The following is a 22,843-nucleotide window of genomic DNA, read 5'->3' as shown; positions in this document are numbered from 1 at the left end:
CACCCTTATCCCTATAATTCAGGAAAATGATTGACTATCCTCACTGTACTTGAAGGATGCACATACACACATCCCGATACTTACAGCCCACCGGAAGTACCTTCGATTTTGGTTGGGAACACATTACTTTCAGTACCAGGTTTTGCCTTTTGGCCTCACATCCGCTCACAGGGTCTTCAAGTGTTCAGCGTAGTTGCAGCATCTCTGTGCAGACCGGGAGTCCATGTGTTAACATATTTCGATGATGGCTGGTGAAGTGCACATCAGAGGACAGTGCTCGGGAGTCCATGCGTACATAAGTAATGCCACACTGGGAAAGGCCAAGGGTCCATCGAGCCCAGCATCCTGTCCACGACAGCAGCCAATCCAGGCCAAGGGCACCTGGCAAGCTTCCTAAAAGTACAAACATTTTATACATGTTATTTCTGGAATTGTGGACTTTTCCCAAGTCCATTTAGTAGTTGTTTATGGACTTGTCCTTTAGGAAACCGCCTAACCCCTTTTTAAACTCTGCTAAGCTAACCGCCTTCACCAGGTTCTCCGGCAACGAATTCCAGAGTTTAATTATGCGTTGGGTGAAGAAATATTTTCTTTGATTTGTTTTAAATTTACTACACTGTAGTTTCATCGCGTGCCCCCTAGTCCTAGTATATTTGGAAAGCATGAACAGATGCTTCACATCCACCTGTTCCTTTCCACTCATTATTTTATATACCTCTATCATGTCTCCCCTCAGCTGTCTCTTCTCCAAGCTGAAAAGCCCTAGCCTCCTTAGTCTTTCTTCATAGGGAAGTCGTCCCATCCCCGCTATCATTTTAGTTGCCTTCGCTGCACCTTTTCCAATTCTACTATATCTTTTTTGAGATGCGGCGACCAGAATTGAACACAATACTCAAGGTGCGGTCGCACCATGGAGCAATACAACGGCATTATAATATCCTCATACCTGTTTTTCATACCTTTCCTAATAATACCCAACATTCTATTCGCTTTCCGAGCCGCAGCAGCACACTGAGCAGAAGGTTTCAGTGTATTATCGACGACGACACCTAGATCCCTTTCTTGGTCCGTATCTCCTAACGTGGAACTTTGCATGACGTAGTTATAATTCGGGTTCTTTTTTCCCACACGCATCACCTTGCACTTGCTCACATTAAACGTCTCTGCCATTTAGCCGCCCAGTCTCCCAGTCTCGTAAGGTCCTTCTGTAATTTTTCACAATCCTGTTGCGAGTTAACAACTTTGAATAACTTTGTGTCATCAGCAAATTTAATTACCTCGCTAGTTACTCCCATCTCTAAATCTTTTATAAATATATTAAAAAGCAGCAGTCCTAGCACAGACCCCTGAGGAACTACCCTTCTCCATTGCGGATGACTGTTTGGGTGCTGGAGCCACTATGGTTCATTTTAAACTACCCCAAGTCGCATCTGCACCTTGTCCAGCAATTAGAGTTCATAGGAACCCTGCTTGACATGCGGACGGTTTGAACCTATCTCCCAGAGACACGAGTTGGCAATCTTATTTCCCTAGTATCCAAGGTTCAAACTTCACAGCAGGTCACAGCTCGGCAGAGGTTGAGATTGGGCCACTGTGCTTCCACAGTATATATTACACCCATGGCACGCCTGCGCATGAGATCAGCTCAATGGACACTAGCTTCTCAGTGGTACCAAGACATGGGAGGTCTAGAAGATGCCATCAGAGTGTCCCCAGAGCTTGTACGCTCTCTTCAATGGTGGACATTTCGGTCTAATTTGACCTTGGACTTCCATTCCAAATTCCTCAGCTGCTAAATGTGCTGATGATTGATGCATCTCTCCTGGGATGGGGAGCTCATGTAGATGAGCTTCACACGAGGAGCTTGGTCCCTCCAGGAAACGAGTCTTCAGATCAATTTCTTGGAGCTTTGGGCGATCTGGAACGCTCTAAAGGATTTCAGAGATTGGCTCCCTTGTCAAATTATTCTAATTCAAACAGACAATCGGGTTGCAATGTTTTATACCAACAAGCAGGGGGGCACCGGATCTCGCCCTCTGTATCAGGAAGCCATCCAGATGTGGCATTGGGCTTGCCAGCACGGCATGTTTCGCTGAGCCATTTATCTGGTGGGCATAAACAACGTCCTGGCCGACAGGCTGAGCAGGATAATGCAACCACACGAGTGGTGTCTAAATATGGGCTTAACCCGCAAAATCTTCCGAACGGCAGCCCTTTGGTGGATCTTTTTGTCACTCAGATCAACCACAAGGTCCTTCAGTTCTGTTTCAGTCTTCAGGCCCATGGCAGGCTAGCATCAGATTCCTTCCTTTTCAATTGGGGGACAGGCCTTCTGTATGTGTATTTTCTAATACCTCTAGTGAGAAAGACTTTGTTGAAACTCAAGCAAGAACGCGGAACCACAATTCTGATCACGCCATACTGGCCATGGCAGATATGGTTCCCTCTTCTTCTGGTATTGTCCTCTGAAAACCCGTGGAGATTGAAGTGTTTTCCGACACTCAGAACGAGGGCTCACTTCTATATCCTAATCTCCAATCTCTGGCTCTCACAGCTTGGATGTTGAGAGCTTAGAATTTGCTTCCTTGGGTCTTTCAGAGGGTGTTTTCCGAGTCTTGCTGGCTTCCAAGAAAGATTCCACGAAGAGGTGTTATTTTTTTAAATGAAGGAGGTTTGCCGTCTGGTGTGACAGCAAGGCTATAGATCCCCTTTCTTGTCCTACACAGACCCGGCTTGAGTACCTTCTACACCTATCAGACTCTGGTCTCAAGACCAACTCCGTAAGGGTTCATCTTAGTGCAATTAGTGCTTATTAGTGAGTAGAAGGTAAGCCTATCTCTGGAAAGCCTTTAGTTGTTCGCTTCATGAGAGGTTTGCTTTTATCAAAGCTCCCTGTCAAACCTCAACCACTGGTCGTTCGCACCCAGCTGATGAAACCTCATTTTAAGCCATTGAATTCCTGCTATTTTGAAGTACTTGACCTGGAAGGTTGTTTTCTTGGTGGCTGTTACTTTAGCTCGAAGGGTCAGTAGTGGATGCATCTTATACTAAGTTTCTTCACAATAGAGTAGTTCTCCGTATGCACCCTAAGTTCCTGCCAAAGGTGGTTGAGTTCCATCTGAACCAGTTGATTGCCTTGCCAACATTATTTCTCCAACCTCATGCCCATCCTGGCGAAAACAGTTTGCACACACCTTGGACTGCATTAGAGTGTTGGCCTTTTACATGGAGCGGACAGAACCCTACAGACAGTCTGCCCAGCTTTTTGTTTCTTTTGATCCCAACAGGATGGGGGTCACCATCAGGAAATGCACCATCTCAATTTGGCTGGCAAATTGCATTTCCTTCACTTATGCCCAGGCTGGGCTGGCCTTGGAGGTCATGTCATGGCTTATAATGTCAGAGCCGTGGCTGCTTCGGTAGCCCACTTGAGGTCAGCCTCCATTGAAGAGATTTGCAAGGCTGCGAAGTGGTCTTCAGTCCATGCATTCACATCTCACTACTTCCTTGAGCATGATACCCAACTCAACAGTCAGTTTGGCACTCAGTGTTGCAGAATCTGTTTGGGGTCTAGAATCCAGCTCCATCCTCCTAGGCCCGTTTTATTCTGTTCCAGGCTGCACTTTCCTTCAGATTGCATATAGCAGTGATGGCGAACCTTTCAGAGAACGAGTGCCCAAACAGCAACCCAAAATCTAATTACTCATCGCGAAGTGCCGGTGCTCATTATGGGCGGGGTCACCACATATGACTCCACCCCATGATAGCCACACCCCCTTACACCAGCCATGGCGCATATAAACAGACATCATTGAAAATATTATACTAGTATAGGAGAAAAAAATAACATGATTTTCTTTCATTATAAATCATTTCTGTAAGTTATTACAGTTACAGTATACCCAGTGCAAAATAAGACAGCAGATGTAAATTCTCAAATTGGACATATTCCAAACACTAAAATGAAAATAAAATTATTTTTTTCAACCTTGTTGTCTGATGATTTTGTTTTTCTATTCATATTGTTCCTAGTCGCTGATTCTGTTGCTATCTGTTCTCTTAACTCTGTTTCCAGGGCTTTCTTTCCATTTATTTCTTTGCTTTCCTCCTTTCTTCTTCATTTCTTGCCCTCCATCCATGTCCAGCCATCCTCCTCTCCCCGCCAGCCACCCATGTCCAGCCACCCTCCTCTCTCCCCTCCCCTCCAGCCACCCTCCTCTCCCCCCTGCCCTCCCAGCGGCAGGCCTCCCTCCCACCCAGCACCAAGCCTCCCTCCCTCCCACCTAGCACCAGGCCATGCACCCACCCAGCACCAGGTCACCCAGCACCAAGCCTCCCTCCCTCCCACCTAGCACCAGGCCATGCTCCCACCCAAGCACCAGGCCTCCCTCCCACCTAGCACCAGGCCATGCACCCACCCAGCACTCCCACCCAAGCACCAGGCCACCCAAGCCTCCCTCCCTCCCCACCCAGCACCAGGCCATCCACCCACCCAGCACTCCCACCCAAGCACCAGGCCACCCAAGCCTCCCTCCCTCCCACCCAGCACCAGGCCTGCCTCCCTCCCACCCAAGCACCAGGCCATGCACTCACCCAGCACTCGCACCCAAGCCCTCCCTCCCTCCCACCAAGCACCAGGCCATCCACCCACCCAAGCAGCAGGCAGGCCTCCCGCCCACCCACCCAAGCACCAGGCAGCCCACCCACCCAAGCACAAGGCAGCCCGCCCACCCAAGCACCAGGCAGGCAGGCAGGCCACCCACCCACGCACCAGGCCGCACTCCCACCCAAGCACCAGGCCTCGCTTCCTCCCACCCGGCGTGCACCAGGGCTCCCTCCCACCCACCCAGCGTCAAGCATTCCTCCCTCCCTCCCACCAGGCACCAGCCCGCCATCCCTCCCGTCCTCCAAACCCGAAGAAATTTAAAAGTCTTCCCTTGTTCGAGTAGGCGGCGTCAGCAGTAGCAGCGAAAAGCGTGCTGCTGGTTCGGCGCGTTTTCAGCCTTCCATCTCTCAAGCTCTCTGGTCCCGCTCTAACAGGAAATGAGGGCGGGACCAGAGAGCTTGAGAGACGGAAGGCTGAAGACGCGACGAACCAGCAGCACGCTTTTCACTGCTGATGCTGACACCGCCTACTTGGACAAGGGAAGACTTTTAAATTTCTTTGGGTTCGGAGGGAGGGATGGAGGCCGGGCAGGCTGGTGCCTGGTGGGAGGGAGGGAGGAATGCTTGACGCCGGGTGGGTGAGGCGACCGGCGGCGCGCGTGCCAACAGAGAGGGCTCCGCGTGCCCTCTCTGACACGCGTGACATATTTTCGCCATCACCGGCATATAGTTTTAGGTTAATCTGTGTAATGTCCTTGCTGTTGCGAGGCCCAGTTGACCAATATTTGTTGTTTCGGTGAGCCTGAATGCTAGGGATTCCCCACTCGTAGGAATATGCAAGTCTGCTTGTCCTTGGAGAAAGCAAAGATACTTACCTGTAGCTGGTATTCTCCGATCACAGCAGGCTTCATATTCTCACAATCCTGCCCACCTCCCCTTGGGAGTTGTCTGTTTCGTTATTTTATTTTTATTTGTTTTTGCTTTAAAATTAAAATGAGGGAACCGCATTCTCGTGGCTGGCGGGAAGACACTCGCGCATGTGCAGTGGAGTGCGGTTCGCACTTCAGAGCTCTGATTTTTTTTTTTTTTGAACCGGGTGACACAGATCAGCATCTACCCACTCATGAGAAATTAAGCCTGCTGTCCTTGGAGAATATCTGCTACAGGTATCGCTGTTTTTCTCATCACATAGTTCAGGGGACTCGGTTGTATCCCATCCAGAGTCCTTCACCCTCACAGCTTGGATGTTGGGAAGATAACCATAGCTGCTTTGAATTTGCCTTACAATGTTTTGCAGGTGTTAATGGCAACCAGGATAGATTTCATTAAATAGTCTTACAGTTTTAAATGGAATATGTTTGCTGTATGGTGTAATTGATGGGCCCGTGACCCCTTTTTCCTGTCCCACACAAAAACTGTTTGAATACCTTCTATATTTGAGCATATCAAACTTCTTTAGGGGTAAACCTTACTGTAATTGACACTAATCACCAGCTTGTAGAAAGAAAACTTATCTCTGTATAGTCTTTACTTTGTCAATGTATATGGGGCTTGCTTCTAATTTGTTTTGTTAGAGTGGTAGCCCACTTGAAAGCCTCCATGGAGAAAACAAACACTGCAACATGGACATCTGTTCATACATTCACTGTCTGCTACTGTTTGGAAAAGACTCCTAATAGAACAACAGTAGGTTTGGCTAGTCCTCCAGAATCTCTTTAATTAGTATCCAGCTGTAACTACTCTATGCCCATTTCTTTTTGTCTGTTCCAGGCTGTCTTAAAAAAAAATAAAGGATTAAAATTTACAAAAACTAAGGTACCTGTAGCAGGTGTTCACTGTGGACAGCAGGAACCATGACCTCATATATCCACCCACATCCCCAAAGGAGTAGTACTCTATTTGAGCAGAGCCAATAGACAGAGCTTGTCCCATGTGACAGTGGCAGGGAGAAAGTGACATGCAACTGAAAACCTTCTGGTACATACTAAGCTGGAGTAGGTTTTCTCCAACGGCTCTTTTGGTGGTGCCATCCATGCTGGAGGACTTGTATCTTGCTGTCTGTGGGGTAACACTTGCTTTACAGGTAAGTAACTGTTTCTCCTCCCCCCCCCCCCCCCCCCCCAGGATAAACAGGGTAGCAAGTCCTCACAGACGGGTGACATGCATGAAGAAACTTCTTCAACTTCAGACCCTTTAAGAGGCACTAGTATGCAGGCTTGCATACAGCTCTTCACCATTGCTGTTGCAGGGAATTTGTTAATCTAAATTTTTCCACAGATATCTACAGACTTTTTAAAATCATTATTGTGTTGGCTTCTAGCTGTGGCTGGTTAGAGTATTTGGTCTTTTTGATTTTCTTATTTTTTCTAACTGTTTTTGCCCTCTTTTGGGGCCTAGGTTGTCCTAGTGCATGGGTAGGCAACTCCGGACCTCGAGAGCCGCAGGCAGGTCAGGTTTTCAGGATATCCACAATGAATATGCAGGAGATAGATTTGCATACCATGGAGGCAGTGTATGCAAATCAAGTTCATGCATATTCATTATGGATATCCTGAAAACCTGGCCTGCCTGCGGCTCTCGAGGACCGGAGTTGCCTACCCCCTGTCCTAGTGGTACCTGCTTCTGAAAATAGTTTTGATTTGCATGTCCCAGAAGAAAGCCCCCAACAACTATGTGAATTGCAAACAGTGCAGTAAGACTGTATCTTGTGTAGATATCCGTAACTGTCACCTCTTTCTCGCTATGTAGTTTTGGCCTGTGCTGTTTTCGATGAGGAGCTGAACAGGAGACATCAGGAGACAATAGACTGTAGTATGAACAAAGGGTCAGGAGAAATCTGGTCAGGGCAATCGAGTAACCAGGCACCAGTATGGCAGGGATTTTGTTTATTTTATAAATAGTAAAACTGTGTAACCAGTGACCCGACATGGCCATGTTTTCGCAACTGCCTGCATCAGGAGTATGGTAAGATCCACAGAAACATATAAAGATAAATACAAATAAATATCAATAACTTAGATTAAACATAAATGCTGTCATTTGAGCAAATTTTAAATCCAAAACACCATCCTTGTCAACAGAACAAAACTAATATAAATTTAAAAAATGATACTATTTAGATAATTGAGAAGATCTACTACTCTTCTTACTAAATTTAAACGAGAAATCACAACTGGCAACAACAAACTTCTCCTACAATTTGATATGTCCAGTGCATTCGACATGGTAAGCCATAAAATATTAAACATTCTTGAATACTTCGGAGTTGGAGGTAACGTTCTTAATTGGTTTAGAGGCTTCCTAACAACAAGATCATACCAAGTGAAATCTAAATCGAATACGTCAGTTCCAAGGATACCGAAATGCGGAGTTCCCCAAGGATCTCCACTCTCCCCGACCCTGTTTAACCTAATGATGACACCCCTGGCCAAGTCATTATCCAGTCGTGGCCTCAATCCATACATATATGCAGATGACGTCACGATCTACATCCTGTTCAAAGATAATCTAACGGAAATTATGGACGACATCAGCCACAGCTTCCAAATCATGCATTCGTGGGCGGATGCTTTTCAATTAAAACTCAACGCTGAAAAAAACACGTCTTATACTTGCATCACAACATAACACAAGTAAATTCACCACCATAACCACACCAAACTTTTCCCTATCTGTCTTAGACACCCTGAAAATTCTTGGAGTGACCATTGATCGAAATCTCACACTTGAAAGTCACGTATGCATATCGGGCAGATAGTTTTGTTTATATAGATGTTCCAGTTACAATAAGAGAAGCCTATTGTCAATGCTGGTCTGTGTCAGGAAGTTCTAGTCCACTTGCTATGCACAGCAGAGCCTTATACAAATTACTAAACTTCCCTGAATATATTTTTCCTAAATTTAGTTCTCTTAACTATAGCAACAGTTTCATCTTTTTAAAAGCTGTCATGTAGCATTCAGAAGGTATGCAGTGTCATTCACTCTCGTGGTTGCTGCATGTCTTCTGGAAATGAATTATGATTATGTTGAGATAAAGATGTTGATCAAATTATTTTTCTCTTTCCTCCTTTTTCAAATTGCTTATCTCTTATCTTTCTGCTTAGGTGCCAAACAAGTTTCGCTATCCATTTTACTATGAGATGTGCTGGTATGTCTTGGAGCGCTATGTCTATTGCATGACCAGCCGCTCCCACCTCACTAAGGAGTACCAGAGGGAGTCTTTGAGTATAGGTAATTGGGATTCTCCTGGTTTTCTTTACCCTATCTGTTTACATCATATAACCATTGCAAAAGCAAGAGGAAAAGTAACTAGATGTGAGAATGGGCTGATTATGAGCAGTGCTTTTTTTTGTAGGAAAAAAGATATTGGTATTCATTATGGGTGGGGTCACCATCTATGGCTTCGCCCACCTAGGTTACCACACACACAGTAGCCACACCCCTTATATCAGCCGTGGCACATATAAGCAGTATAATTAAAAATACTATACCAGTATAGGAGCAAAAAATAACTTGTGATTTTTTTTTCATTATAAATAATTTCTATAAGCTGTTCTCCGAGGACAAGCAGGCTGCTTGTTCTCACTGATGGGTGACGTCCACGGCAGCCCCTCCAATCGTAATCTTCACTAGCAAAGTCCTTTGCTAGCCCTCGCGCGCCTGTGCGCACCGCGCATGCGCGGCCGTCTTCCCGCCCGAAACCGGCTTGAGCCGGCCAGTCTTCTTTTGTCCGCACTCGGTACGGTCGTTTTTTCACCGTGTCGAGCCCCGGAAAGTCGACCTCGCGCGTCCTTTTCTTCAACGTGTTTTTTCTTCGGAAAATCCTTTAACTGTTCGGGAAGTGCTCCGCAAGCCCTTCGGGTTTCGTTTTGCCCCTTCCCGTATTTTCAGATTTTGCCCCGGTAAGTTTTCTTTCGTCGTCGGGGTAGGCCTCACTTAGGCCTCAGTCGAAATTTCTCTCTAACTTTTTCTGGTGCCACTTTCGTCATTTCGACTTTTGATTTCGCCGGCGTGATTTTTCCGCCCATGACATCGAAGCCTTCCAGCGGCTTCAAGAAGTGCACCCAGTGCGCCCGGGTAATCTCGCTCACTGACAGGCACGCGTCGTGTCTTCAGTGTCTGGGGGCCGAGCACCGCCCTCAGGCCTGTAGTCTGTGTTCCCTTTTGCAAAGGCGGACTCAGGTAGCGAGATTGGCCCAGTGGAACGTTTTGTTCTCGGGCTCTTCGTCGGCATCGGCACCGGGGGTATCGAGTGCATCGACGTCTTCAGCGTCCAGAGCTTCATCCTTGGCCGCCAGTGCATCGAGTGCATCGAGGGCATCAGCCCTCTGCATCGGTGCCGAGACATCGGATAGCTGCATTGACGTCGGTGGTACCGGGACCTCGTCTGCTGATGTCGTCGGACGGTGGTGCATCGTCTGGAGTGCAGGTGAGGGCTGTCCATTCCCCTGCTGGTGGCGGTGAGCCTTCGGGTGGGTCTCCCCCTACCCTAAGGGCTCCTGCGGTACAGCCCCCCCCGAGACCGACCTCCTTCGGCCTCGGCCCCGAGGAAGCGACGGCTGGATTCTACGTCCTCCTCGTCGGTACCGGGAAGCTCCGGTGACATGCTTCGTTCCAAAAAGTCGAAGAAGCATCGTCACCGGTCCCCTTCCCGTGTCGGTACCGAGAGCTCTGGGTCGCCGAGGGAGTCGGCACCCAGCAGGCATCGGCACCGAGAGGACCGCTCACTGTCTGTTCAGGAGGTGTCGATGCGCTCCACTCTGGACAGCCCGGAACAGCCTCCACGCCCGGAACAGGTTCTGACGTCGACGCCTGCATCGACTTCCATGCCTTTCTCTGCAGCCGCTCTGAACGAGAGCCTCCGGGCCGTTCTCTCAGAGATTCTGGGAGAGCTGTTGCGCCCTACCCCTCCGGTACCGGCGGTGCTTGCGCCACCGGTACCGTCGAGCGTGGCGCCGGCTGGCCCATCGCCCGAGGTGAGGTCTCCGGCGTGGGTGCCGCGTGCGGTGCCGTCTGCCGTCGCCTCCCAGGAAGGCTCCCCGACTACGTCGGCGGAGGGAGCTTCACCGATGCGGGCGAGGGAGTCTACCTCTCGACGCCCCCATCGTGGACGTGGCTCCACGGAGTCGAGTCGGGCACGGTTGCAGACACAGGTCCGTGAACTTGTGTCTGACACCGAGGGTGAGGCCTCGTGGGAAGAGGAAGAGGACCCCAGATATTTCTCTGACGAGGAGTCTGAGGGTCTTCCTTCCGATCCCACTCCCTCTCCTGAAAGACAGCTTTCTCCTCCTGAGAGTCTGTCTTTCGCTTCCTTTGTCCGGGAGATGTCTACGGCCATCCCCTTCCCGGTGGTTGTGGAGGACGAGCCCAGGGCTGAAATGTTTGAGCTCCTGGACTATCCTTCTCCACCTAAGGAAGCGTCCACTGTTCCCTTGCACCATGTCCTAAAAAAGACATTGCTTGCGAACTGGACAAAACCTTTAACTAATCCCCACATCCCCAAGAAGATCGAGTCCCAGTACCGGATCCATGGGGACCCAGATCTGATGCGCACCCAGTTGCCTCATGATTCTGGAGTTGTGGATCTGGCCCTAAAGAAGGCTAAGAGTTCTAGGGAGCATGCTTCGGCGCCCCCGGGCAAGGACTCTAGAACCTTAGACTCCTTTGGGAGGAAGGCCTACCATTCTTCTATGCTCGTGGCCAAAATTCAGTCTTACCAGCTCTACACGAGCATACACATGCGGAACAATGTGCGGCAGTTGGCGGGCTTGGTTGATGCGCTCCCCCCTGAGCAAGCCAAGCCTTTTCAGGAGGTGGTCAGGCAGCTGAAGGTGTGCAGAAAATTCCTGGCCAGAGGGGTGTATGACACCTTTGATGTTGCGTCCAGGGCCGCTGCTCAAGGTGTGGTGATGCGCAGGCTCTCATGGCTGCGTGCCTCCGACCTGGAGAATAGAATCCAGCAGCGGATTGCGGACTCGCCTTGCCGTGCGGATAACATTTTTGGAGAGAAAGTCGAACAGATGGTAGAGCAGCTCCACCAGCGGGACACCGCATTCGACAAGTTCTCCCGCCGGCAGTCTTCAGCCTCTACCTCTACAGGTAGAAGATTTTTGGGGGGAAGGAAGACTGTTCCCTACTCTTCTGGCAAGCGTAGGTACAATCCTCCTTCTCGACAGCCTGCGGCCCAGGCTAAGCCCCAGCGCGCTCGCTCTCGTCAGCAGCGTGCGACTCAGCAAGGCCCCTAGGCTCCCCAGCAAAAGCAAGGGGCGAGCTTTTGACTGGCTCCAGCAGAGCATAGCCGACATCCAAGTGTCAGTGCCGGGCGATCTGCCAGTCGGAGGGAGGTTGAAAGCTTTTCACCAAAGGTGGCCTCTTATAACCTCCGATCAGTGGGTTCTCCAAATAGTCCGGCAAGGATACACCCTCAGTTTGGCCTCAAAACCTCCAAATTGTCCACCGGGAGCTCAGTCTTACAGCTTCCAGCACAAGCAGGTACTTGCAGAGGAACTCTCCGCCCTTCTCAGCGCCAATGCGGTCGAGCCCGTGCCATCCAGGCAAGAAGGGCTGGGATTCTATTCCAGGTACTTCCTTGTGGAAAAGAAAACAGGGGGGATGCGTCCCATCCTAGACCTAAGGGCCCTGAACAAATATCTGGTCAAAGAAAAGTTCAGGATGCTTTCCCTGGGCACCCTACTTCCCATGATTCAGGAAAAAGATTGGCTATGCTCTCTGGACTTGAAGGATGCCTACACACACATCCCGATACTGCCAGCTCACAGACAGTATCTGCGATTTCAGCTGGGCACACGTCACTTCCAGTACTGTGTGCTACCCTTTGGGCTCGCCTCTGCGCCCAGGGTGTTCACAAAGTGCTTGGCTGTAGTAGCGGCAGCACTTCGCAGGCTGGGGGTGCACGTGTTCCCATATCTCGACGATTGGCTGGTGAAGAACACGTCCGAGGCAGGAGCCCTGCAGTCCATGCAGATGACTATTCGCCTCCTGGAGCTACTGGGGTTTGTGATAAATTACCCAAAGTCCCATCTTCTCCCGGCGCAGAGACTCGAATTCATAGGAGCTCTGCTGGATTCCCGGACGGCTCGCGCCTATCTCCCAGAGACGAGAGCCAACAACTTGTTGTCCCTCGTCTCGCGGGTGCGAGCGTCCCAGCAGATCACAGCTCGGCAGATGTTGAGATTGCTGGGCCACATGGCCTCCACAGTTCATGTGACTCCCATGGCCCGCCTTCACATAAGATCTGCTCAATGGACCCTAGCTTCCCAGTGGTTTCAGGCTGCTGGGGATCTAGAAGACGTGATCCACCTGTCCACGAGTTTTCTCGAATCCCTGTATTGGTGGACGATTTGGTCCAATTTGACTCTGGGACGTCCTTTCCAAATTCCTCAGCCACAAAAAGTGCTGACCACGGATGCGTCTCTCCTGGGATGGGGAGCTCATGTCGATGGGCTTCACACCCAAGGAAGCTGGTCCCTCCAGGAACGCGATCTACAGATCAATCTTCTGGAGTTACGAGCGATCTGGAATGCTCTGAAGGCTTTCAGAGATCGGCTGTCCCACCAAATTATCCAAATTCAGACAGACAACCAGGTTGCCATGTACTACGTCAACAAGCAGGGGGGCACCGGATCTCGCCCCCTGTGTCAGGAAGCCGTCAGCATGTGGCTCTGGGCTCGCCGGCACGGCATGGTGCTCCAAGCCACATATCTGGCAGGCGTAAACAACAGTCTGGCCGACAGACTGAGCAGGATTATGCAACCTCACGAGTGGTCGCTCAACTCCCGAGTGGTGCGCCAGATCTTCCAAGCGTGGGGCACCCCCTTGGTGGATCTTTTCGCATCTCGAGCCAACCACAAAGTCCCTCAGTTCTGTTCCAGGCTTCAGGCCCACGGCAGACTGGCATCGGATGCCTTCCTCCTGAATTGGGGGGAGGGTCTGCTGTATGCTTATCCTCCCATTCCTCTGGTGGGAAAGACTTTGTTGAAACTCAAGCAAGACCGAGGCACCATGATTCTGATTGCTCCTTTTTGGCCGCGTCAGATCTGGTTCCCTCTTCTTCTGGAGTTATCCTCCGAAGAACCGTGGAGATTGGAGTGTTTTCCGACCCTCATCACACAGGACGAAGGGGCTCTTCTGCATCCCAGCCTCCGGTCCCTGGCTCTCACGGCCTGGATGTTGAGAGCGTAGACTTTGCCTCTTTGGGTCTGTCAGAGGGTGTCTCCCGCATCTTGCTTGCTTCCAGGAAAGATTCCACTAAGAGGAGTTACTTCTTTCTATGGAGGAGGTTTGCCGTCTGGTGTGACAGCAAGGCCCTAGATCCTCGCTCTTGTCCTACACAGACCCTGCTTGAATACCTTCTGCACTTGTCTGAGTCCGGTCTCAAGACCAACTCTGTAAGGGTTCACCTTAGTGCAATCAGTGCATACCATTACCGTGTGGAAGGTAAGCCGATCTCAGGACAGCCTTTAGTTGTCCGCTTCATGAGAGGTTTGCTTTTGTCAAAGCCCCCTGTCAAGCCTCCTACAGTGTCATGGGATCTCAATGTCGTTCTCACCCAGCTGATGAAACCTCCTTTTGAGCCACTGAATTCCTGCCATCTGAAGTACTTGACCTGGAAGGTCATTTTCTTGGTGGCAGTTACTTCAGCTCGTAGAGTCAGTGAGCTTCAGGCCCTGGTAGCCCAGGCCCCTTACACCAAATTTCATCATAACAGAGTAGTCCTCCGCACTCACCCTAAGTTCTTGCCAAAGGTTGTGTCGGAGTTCCATCTGAACCAGTCAATTGTCTTGCCAACATTCTTTCCCCGTCCTCATTCCTGCCCTGCTGAACGTCAGCTGCACACATTGGACTGCAAGAGATCATTGGCCTTCTACCTGGAGCGGACACAGCCCAACAGACAGTCCGCCCAATTGTTTGTTTCTTTTGATCCCAACAGGAGGGGAGTGGCTGTGGGGAAACGCACCATATCCAATTGGCTAGCAGATTGCATTTCCTTCACTTACGCCCAGGCGGGGCTGGCTCTTGAGGGTCATGTCACGGCTCATAATGTTAGAGCCATGGCTGCGTCGGTAGCCCACTTGAAGTCAGCCTCTATTGAAGAAATTTGCAAAGCTGCGACGTGGTCATCTGTCCACACATTCACATCTCATTACTGCCTGCAGCAGGATACCCGACGCGACAGTCGGTTCGGGCAGTCAGTTCTTCAGAACCTGTTTGGGCTTTAGGATCCAACTCCACCCCCCGAGGGCCCTGTTTGTTCTGTTCCAGGCTGCACTCTCAGTTAGTTGGTAAATTTTTTATGTCAATCTCAGTTATGTCCTCGCCGTTGCGAGGCCCAATTGACCATGGTTGTTGTTTTGAGTGAGCCTGGGGGCTAGGGATACCCCATCAGTGAGAACAAGCAGCCTGCTTGTCCTCGGAGAAAGCGAATGCTACATACCTGTAGAAGGTATTCTCCGAGGACAGCAGGCTGATTGTTCTCACAAACCCGCCCGCCTCCCCTTTGGAGTTGTGTCTTCCCTTGTCTTTGTCTTGCTACATATGAGACTGGCCGGCTCAAGCCGGTTTCGGGCGGGAAGACGGCCGCGCATGCACGGTGCGCACAGGAGCGCGAGGGCTAGCAAAGGACTTTGCTAGTGAAGATTCCGATTGGAGGGGCTGCCGTGGACGTCACCCATCAGTGAGAACAATCAGCCTGCTGTCCTCGGAGAATACCTTCTACAGGTATGTAGCATTCGCTTTACTGCTCTAGTATACCCAGTGCAAAATAAGACAGCAGATGTAAATTCTCAAATTGGACATCTTCCAAACACTAAAATGAAAATATGATTTTTTTTCTACCTTTGTTGTCTGGTCACTGTTTTTCTGAACATGTTGGTCCCAGTCTCTGATTCTGAGGCTCTTTATCTGATCCCTTAACTCCGTTTCCAGGGCTTCCTTTCCATTTATTTCTTTACTTTCCTCCTTCATTTCTTGCCCTACATCCATAAGTAAAAGCTGGGTCCTCTGCGGACTTGACTGGAGGAGGTATAGAGTGGATCCAGCTTTTGCCTATCATCCATGTGCAGATTTTCTCCTCTTTTCCCTTTCCCTCAACTTGTTAGTATGCATCTCCTTCCTCTCCATCACGTCCAGCATTTTTCCTTTCTCCCTCCATCCATGTCCAGCATTTCTCCTCTCTCCTCCCCTCCATCCATGTTCATCTCACTTCTTCTCTCTTCTCTTCTCTCTCCTCCATTCACGTCCAGCATTTCAACTTTCTCTCCTCCCCTCCATCCATGTCCAAAATTTCTCCTCTCCCCTAAATCCGTGCATCTCCTCCTCTGTCTTCCCTCCCCTCCATGCATGTCCAGCATGTCTCCTATCCCCCTCCACTCCATCCATGTCCAGGATTTCTCCTATCCCCCTCCACTCCATCCATGTCGAGGATTTCTCCTCTCCCCCTCCACTCCATCCATGTCCAGGATTTCTCCTCTCCCCCTCCACTCCATCCATGTCCAGGATTTCTCCTCTTTCCCCTCCATCCATGTGCATCTCCTTCCTGTCTTCCGTCCACTCCATCCATGTCCAGAAACTCTGCTCTCTCCCCTGCCCTCTCTCCCCATCCATGTCCAGCGATTTTCTCTTCTCTCCCCCCCCTGTCCAGCGATTCTCCACTGCCCTCCCCTCCCTGTCCAGCGATTCTCCACTGCCCTCCCCTCCCTGTCCAGCGATTCTCCTCTGCTCTCCTCTCCCATCTCTGTCCAATGATTTCTCCTCTCCCCGCCCCTCCATGTCCAGCGATTCTCCCTTGCCCCCTATCCTCCCCTCCATGTCCAGTAACTCGCCCCAGGCCTCCACCTGCCCCTCCCTTTTAAGCCCCCGTCGAGTTCCAGTGCCCCAGCCCCACCTGCCCATGGCACGTTTAAATCTTTTATTATTTTTTTTTATGTGAAGTCGCAGCGCTGGCGTTAGTGAGAGGACCAGGCTCGTCTCTTCCTGCCTTCCCTTTGTTCCCTCTCAGTGTCCCGCCTTCCTGTGATGTAGTTTCCTGTTTCCATGAGGGCGGGACACTGAGAGGGAAAGAAGGGAAGGCATGAGGAGGCGAGCCTGGTCCTCTCACTAATGCTGGCGCTGCAACTTCACGTAAAAAATAAAAGATTTAAATGTGTTGCGGGGGGGGGGGGGGGAGCTGTCGGGAAGCTAAAGGTGGGGCTGGGGCGCTGTAACTCGACGGGGGCTTAAAAGGGGCATTGCGGGTGGCAGGAACGGAAAGCAGGACTGGGGAGCTAAGGGCGGGTAGGTGAGCCTAGGAAAAAAGGTGCCGGTACACCGTACTGGCACAAAAAAAGCACTGATTATGGGTCACATCCCAAGGGGTGATAGTACCGTTTTATAACTGGAAACAAACTAGTTTTAGCTACAAATGATGTGTTTATTGTGTCCTTTACCACTTTTAGATTTGGAGTTAAACAAGGCAGAGTACAGAAAAAATGATGAAGACAGTGAGGAGGAGGAAGATGAGGAGGAGGAGGAGGAGGAGGATGACGATGATGAAGATTATGAAGAGACTTGCAAACGTTCACGCAGTCGCCGCTGCCTTTTCAGTAACCCTATGTCCAATGGAGCCCACCGTTATGAGATGCCACGGAGCTACCGCTCTGTGCCACTTCCGCGTCCCCCAAGCCTAAAACGCACTCCCTCTATAGAGTTCTCAGATTCTGGAGCTTCCTACCGTAGCCATATGGACTTAGATCTCTTCAGCCAACACAGTGGACTACGCAAGGAGGTGCCCATCACTTTTCTAACGCGCTTTGAACAAGAGGGACTGCGCAGCCTTGTGGACAAGCTAGAATCATTGCCGTTGCACAAGAAATGTGTTCCAACAGGGATTGAGGATGAAGAAGCTCTGCTGGCAGATGTTAAGGTGAGTATGTGTCATTTGATAAAAGAGAGCTTATATAGTTACGTGTAGTTTGCCTAGTGATCTCTTTCAGTCTATCAAATCCTTATTTCTTACTGTCTAAAAGTGTATAGCTGTCACCACATAGTATCCCAGGGGCAAATGAAGGGAATATTGAGCATCTGTACCAGATTCCTGAGCACAGGGAAAAGTTGCATTCCTTCGCGGCCCAAATCTAATTAGTTTCCGATTTAGTACTTTAGTCCAGCCCCTTCCAGGTTTTCTTTAACCATGACCCTCCAGTAGCAAACCACTGTATTGTTTATTAACCATTGTGAAAGACGAATTCCTTCTGGAAGTGAGGAAAGTTTTATTTTGTTATATCCCACAACAATCAGTACCAGAAGGTCTAATGTACTGGCTCTGAGTAGCATTAACAGTAGTCAGAAGAACTCATTTGAATGCTGCATCTACTGATCTCCATTTTCTATTTAATGGTGTTTCAAGAAAGTGCAGATAGAATCTCACCTAGCATCTTCATACTGAAACAGGCCACATTTGCAAGCAGTGTACACTGTGTAATTTAAGAAAACTGAGGAGCCTAACAGGCTTTCTCTGAAGACAAGCAGGCTTGCTAATGTCCAAATATGGGTGGATGATTCTTTCCAAGTTTTCTAGAAAAAGAATGAAGGTCTTGTGCTCATATATGGCCATTCTTGGACTCCCATGGCCCTGTGGCTCCCCTGTAAGTTTGGACATACATTTTGTGCTTAATTCTTGCTTTCTTTGGATTTTGGACCTAAAACTATTAGGTTAATCTTAGTTACACTTCTTGGTACTCCAAAAAGTATTTCTGACAAGTCCACTATAACTGGGACTGTGGAATCTGTAAAGTTGTCATCTAGTATAATTTGGGCCTGGAAAATTAGACTGCTGCTTGTCAAGAATGGGATGATACAGGTGGTCTTAATTTGAAGCAGCCTCATCTGGAGTTCTGCCCTTCCTCCCATTTACACATCAACATGTTTCTCTAGTTGCACAAGTGACTACTTGAGAGCACATCTATCAGCAGTAGGCAAATCCATGTACATAATCTAGGTACTGCTAAGAGTCATAAACAGCCGTTTCTGATCCAAGCTGGAATTTATAGGGTTTATGCTAAGGCTGAAAAAAGGGAAAAGAACTTCCAATAATGAACATCAGTTCAAACAAAATAATGGAAGGCACCAAGACAAAGTCCAAGATTTTAAGTCTTTATTCCTTAAAAACAGTGGACTTCAATGACTTTTGGTCAAGAGCATTCTGTTTACTGCTTGTGAAGACTGTATTAAGAATACTCCCACTGTTTTTAAGGAATAGAAAGACTTTTTAATCTTGGACTTTGTCTTGGTGCCTTCCACTTTTAGGGTTTATTCTAGACACATGGTCTAATGACGTGCCTTGATGGAAGGCAGAATTCAGAGATAGCAAATGTTAGCTTGGTGCATTAGAGCCTTGTTTATACAGTTTATTGTTCCCATGGCATGTTTGTGTATAAGGCAAGCCCGGTGGACCTAAAAATCCTTTGTGAAACCAAGCCACTCGGGTTCTAGAAAAGCATTTGTAGTACGTAAATTGTGTCTTGATGGCTGTCCCATGTCAATTTGACTCTGAATTTACTTTTCCAAATACTTCTCATCAAATTGCCTTATCTACAGATGAGTTCTGAGTCCCTGGCTGGGATCATCTACAAAGGACTTCTCCCCCAGAGTCTCTTGTTCCTCTAGAAGAAGAGGTGGTACATCAACCTGCTGGAGCTTTTTATATGCTTTCAGGTTTAACGTGGCCAACAGAATCATCTTAGTCCAAACATACAATCAAATTATGAGTAGAGTGGGTAGACATGAACTGATTTTCTTTTTCAAAAAGTACAATGATGAGAGGACACTTCATGAAGTTACATGGTAATACTTTTAAAACGTATAGGAGAAAATATTTTTTTTACTCAACAAATAATAAAGCTCTGGAACTCATTGCCAGAGAATATGGTAATAACATTTAATGTTCTTAGGTTTCAAAAAAGGATTGGACAAGTTCCTGGAGGAGTACATAAACTACTATTAAGGTAAACACAGGGAAAGCCACTACTTATCCCTGAGGGTGGTAGCATGTAACCTTGCTACTCCTTAGGATTCTGCCAGGTACTTGTGATTTGTATTGGCCACTGTTGGAAGAAGGATACTGAGCTCAATGGACCATCGATCTGACCCAATGTGTCTGCTTTTTTGATCTCCCTGAATAATCAGGCTGGAACAAGCTTTATTATACTGGGTCTGTAAACTACCAGTTGTGAAGTGAGGTCTTCCCACATAATACAACCCTAAGAGTCAGGTAACTAGCAGGATAACAACATCTTTGACGTCTACAAATGGTTTTGGAATCAGGATGTGGCAAACAAATGCTTCTCAAATGGGTGATATGAAATTGTGGTTGTAACTGCTGCTATACAGAAATTGTTCTGAATGAATAGTTTGCTTGTCTTGAGTTTCATGCAGCATTATTTTCTGTGAGGTGTTTTTATTCTCAGTCTCCAGCAGGTGGAAGGAGGTGAGCCCTTTAGTCTCACTGTTTTTCTTTGGGTTTATAAAATTAAAAAAAAAAAAAAATACCCAGAAAACCTGTGCACCGGGCAATATGTTTAGTCGAGGTTGCTGTATGTGGGGATTGTTTTTCCAGCCTCAGGGGTACTACACTCAGGGGTTTCCAGGTCCCTCCCCCTCCTTCCTCCCATTCTCCCACTTGGTGTGCAAGGAAGAGCTCATCCTTTAGGAGGGAGGGTGTTGAAGCTTTCAGGAGAGGCAGCCAAGTTCTAACTTTATTTAAAAAAAAAAAAAAAAGACTACTCTTTCCCCTCGGCACAAACGAGCAGATCGGCTCCATTGTTGTCTATTGCAGCAGTCTTTATTTTTCTCCCCTTCATTACCACGGTAGAGTGGTTTCCTTTGTGCAAGCAAAAAAAAAAAAAAAAGGCTAGTAGAGAGGGAAGCCACGATCCCATACTATGGTGGAAAAGCTTGAGGTGCAGCATCTGCCAGTGGTGGGGTGTTGGCGTGCTTGACGTCTGTAAGTTGTTTTGTACAATGATAGACCCAGCTACGGTTCCTCCTCCAGCCCCTCCAGTGGCCGTGGTTCCTTTAGCGCCCTCGGGTCCCACTTCAGAGTTGGCTGACTCTTCAGTTTTGGCGGGGAAAACCACCATTTTGTTTGTCCTGGGAAGCGCTGAGGACCGGGCTGCCCCTGTCCTTCAGGCAGCAGAGAATGCAACAGTGTCCCAGGTACATTCCGGGGGCTCCCAAGAGGGTGGTTTTCCCCTGAGTTTGTCCTCCAGATGTATCAGGCCTTTTTATTTAAAAAATGTTGAGTGCTGGGGCCGGTACTTCAGGGGGTCCCCTATCTTGGCAGTTGGCTCTTGCTGAGAGGGCTAGGATCTCCTGGGACCCAGAGGAAGACCTGGCTTTGGACCCGGAGATACAGATGTCCTCCCTGGAGGAGGAGGGTCTGGAAGAGGGACGGTGGGAGGACCAGGTCCCTTCTGAGTCAATTACAAACCCCTTACTTCCGGGGGAAGATCCATCCGGGTGAAGATCTGTCTATAGTCCAGATGTTCCATAAAGAGGATCTTCAGGAGCTCATTTCTTTGGTGGCCTCCACCCTTCATTTTGAGGAGGAGCAGCCGTTAGTCCCTGAGATCCGTAAGGTGGACTTACTGGACCATGGCATTAGATCTCCTGGGAGAACTTTTCCAAAGCATCAGGACATTTGTGGTATTATTCAGGCACAGTGGGACGTGCCGGATTCCCCTTTCGGCCGGCCAGGTCTGTGGTATGCCTTCACCCAGTCCCGGATGCAGACAGGCCCCTCCTTAAGGTGCTGGTGGTTGACGTAGTAGTCTCGGCCTTCACCAAGCGTAATATGGTTCTGGTAGATAATGGCACAGCACTTCGGAATGTCCAGGCTCGGCATTTGGACGCTCTCATCAAGAACAGTTTCGATGTCTCTTCTTTGGGGGGTGCAGGCGGCCATATGCAGCTCCTTGGTGGCCAGGCCTGCTTCCACTAGGGTGAAAGAGTCTTGGACAGGACTTCAGATGATTTGTCTTCTATAGATGCTGAGGTGGCCAAAATTGAGATGGGGTCCACCTTCTTGGCAGATGCCTTGTATGATTTGCTGAGAGCTTCTTCTAAGTCCATGGCTTTGGGGGTTGCAGCCTGCCGCTCCCTTTGTTTGAGGGGTTGGTCAGCGGATGTGGCCTCCAAATCTAAGTTGAGTAAGTTCCCTTTCAAGGGTTCTTCTTTGTTTGGAGAGGAATTGGATACGTTGGTACATACTTTGGGGGATATGAAGGTCCCTTGCCTTCCAGAAGATAGGCCTCAATCGGCTGGTCGGGGTTCTCCTTTTAGACGTGGGTGGGCGCATGAATTTCGTTGGTTTTCGTCTGGCCAGGATGCTCGGGCTCAGAGGTCTAGGTTTTTCCAGAGGACACAGTCCTTTTGAGGCTCCCGTCGTGGAGGCTGAGATTCCGGCACCTCTTTCCCTTCCTTCCCAATAAAGGTGCGTGGGCCTCTCCTCTGATCCCCGTGGGAGTTCGGCTGTCGCAGTTTCTTCAGAGGTGGGCCCAGATTACTACTGATCAGTGGGTGTTGGAGGTTATTTGAGACGGGTATCCCTTAAAATTTGCCCAGCCTCCCTCAAATGCCTTTCTGGAGTCTCCCTTCCAGTCTCACCTCAAAGTGGGCGCAGTTCGAGGCACTCTATTGATGCTCTTGGATCTTCAAGCTGTTTGTCCAGTTACTCCCTCAGAAGTCAGACAGGGCCGCTAACCCATTTTACTTCGTGGTCCCAAAGAAGGAGTGCTCCTTTCGTCCGATCTTAGATCTCAAGGCGGGCTATCGTGCTTTCAGAGTCACAAGTTTTCGGATGGAGACCCTTCGGTCACTGATTGTCGCCGTACTGTCAGGAGAGTTTCTGACGGTGTTGAACCTGACGGGCTTATCTGCACATTCCGATCTGGCCCATTCACCAGAGTTTTCTTCGGTTTGCAATTCTAGGTCAGCATTTTCAGTTTTGGGTGCTACCATTTGGTCTGGCCACGGCTCCTTGCACTTTTACCAAGGTCATGGTGGTAGTGGCGGCAGTGCTCATGAAAGGGAGCATTTTGGCTCATCCATACTTAGACAGCTGGCTGATCCAGGCAAAGTCGTATCAGGAGAGTTTGCTGGTTATGGCTCGGGTGGTCCAATTCTTGCAGTCCCTCGATTGGGTAGTCAACTCTGCCGAGAGCCATCTGGTGCCCTTGGAGTACTT

At 49.1% G+C, this 22,843-nt stretch overlaps 1 protein-coding gene across 2 annotated transcripts in view; it reads left to right on the top strand.

Annotated features, from left to right (window-relative positions):
* KDM2A (lysine demethylase 2A) overlaps window positions 1-22,843 on the top strand; it is a 380,937-nt gene that overhangs the window by 111,326 nt on the left and 246,768 nt on the right. For both annotated transcript variants that reach the window (XM_030185811.1, XM_030185820.1), the window contains 2 exons: window positions 8,709-8,835; window positions 17,058-17,524. In XM_030185811.1, coding sequence (XP_030041671.1) covers window positions 8,709-8,835; window positions 17,058-17,524 — 594 coding nt within the window. The remainder of the gene's footprint in view (window positions 1-8,708; window positions 8,836-17,057; window positions 17,525-22,843) is intronic.

This window comes from Microcaecilia unicolor, chromosome 1 (assembly GCF_901765095.1).
Source record: "Microcaecilia unicolor chromosome 1, aMicUni1.1, whole genome shotgun sequence".
In the NCBI taxonomy this organism is placed as follows: Eukaryota; Metazoa; Chordata; class Amphibia; order Gymnophiona; family Siphonopidae; genus Microcaecilia; species Microcaecilia unicolor.
The sequence above is the reverse complement of the archived record's forward strand: the minus strand, read 5'-3'. Positions and strand labels throughout refer to the sequence as shown.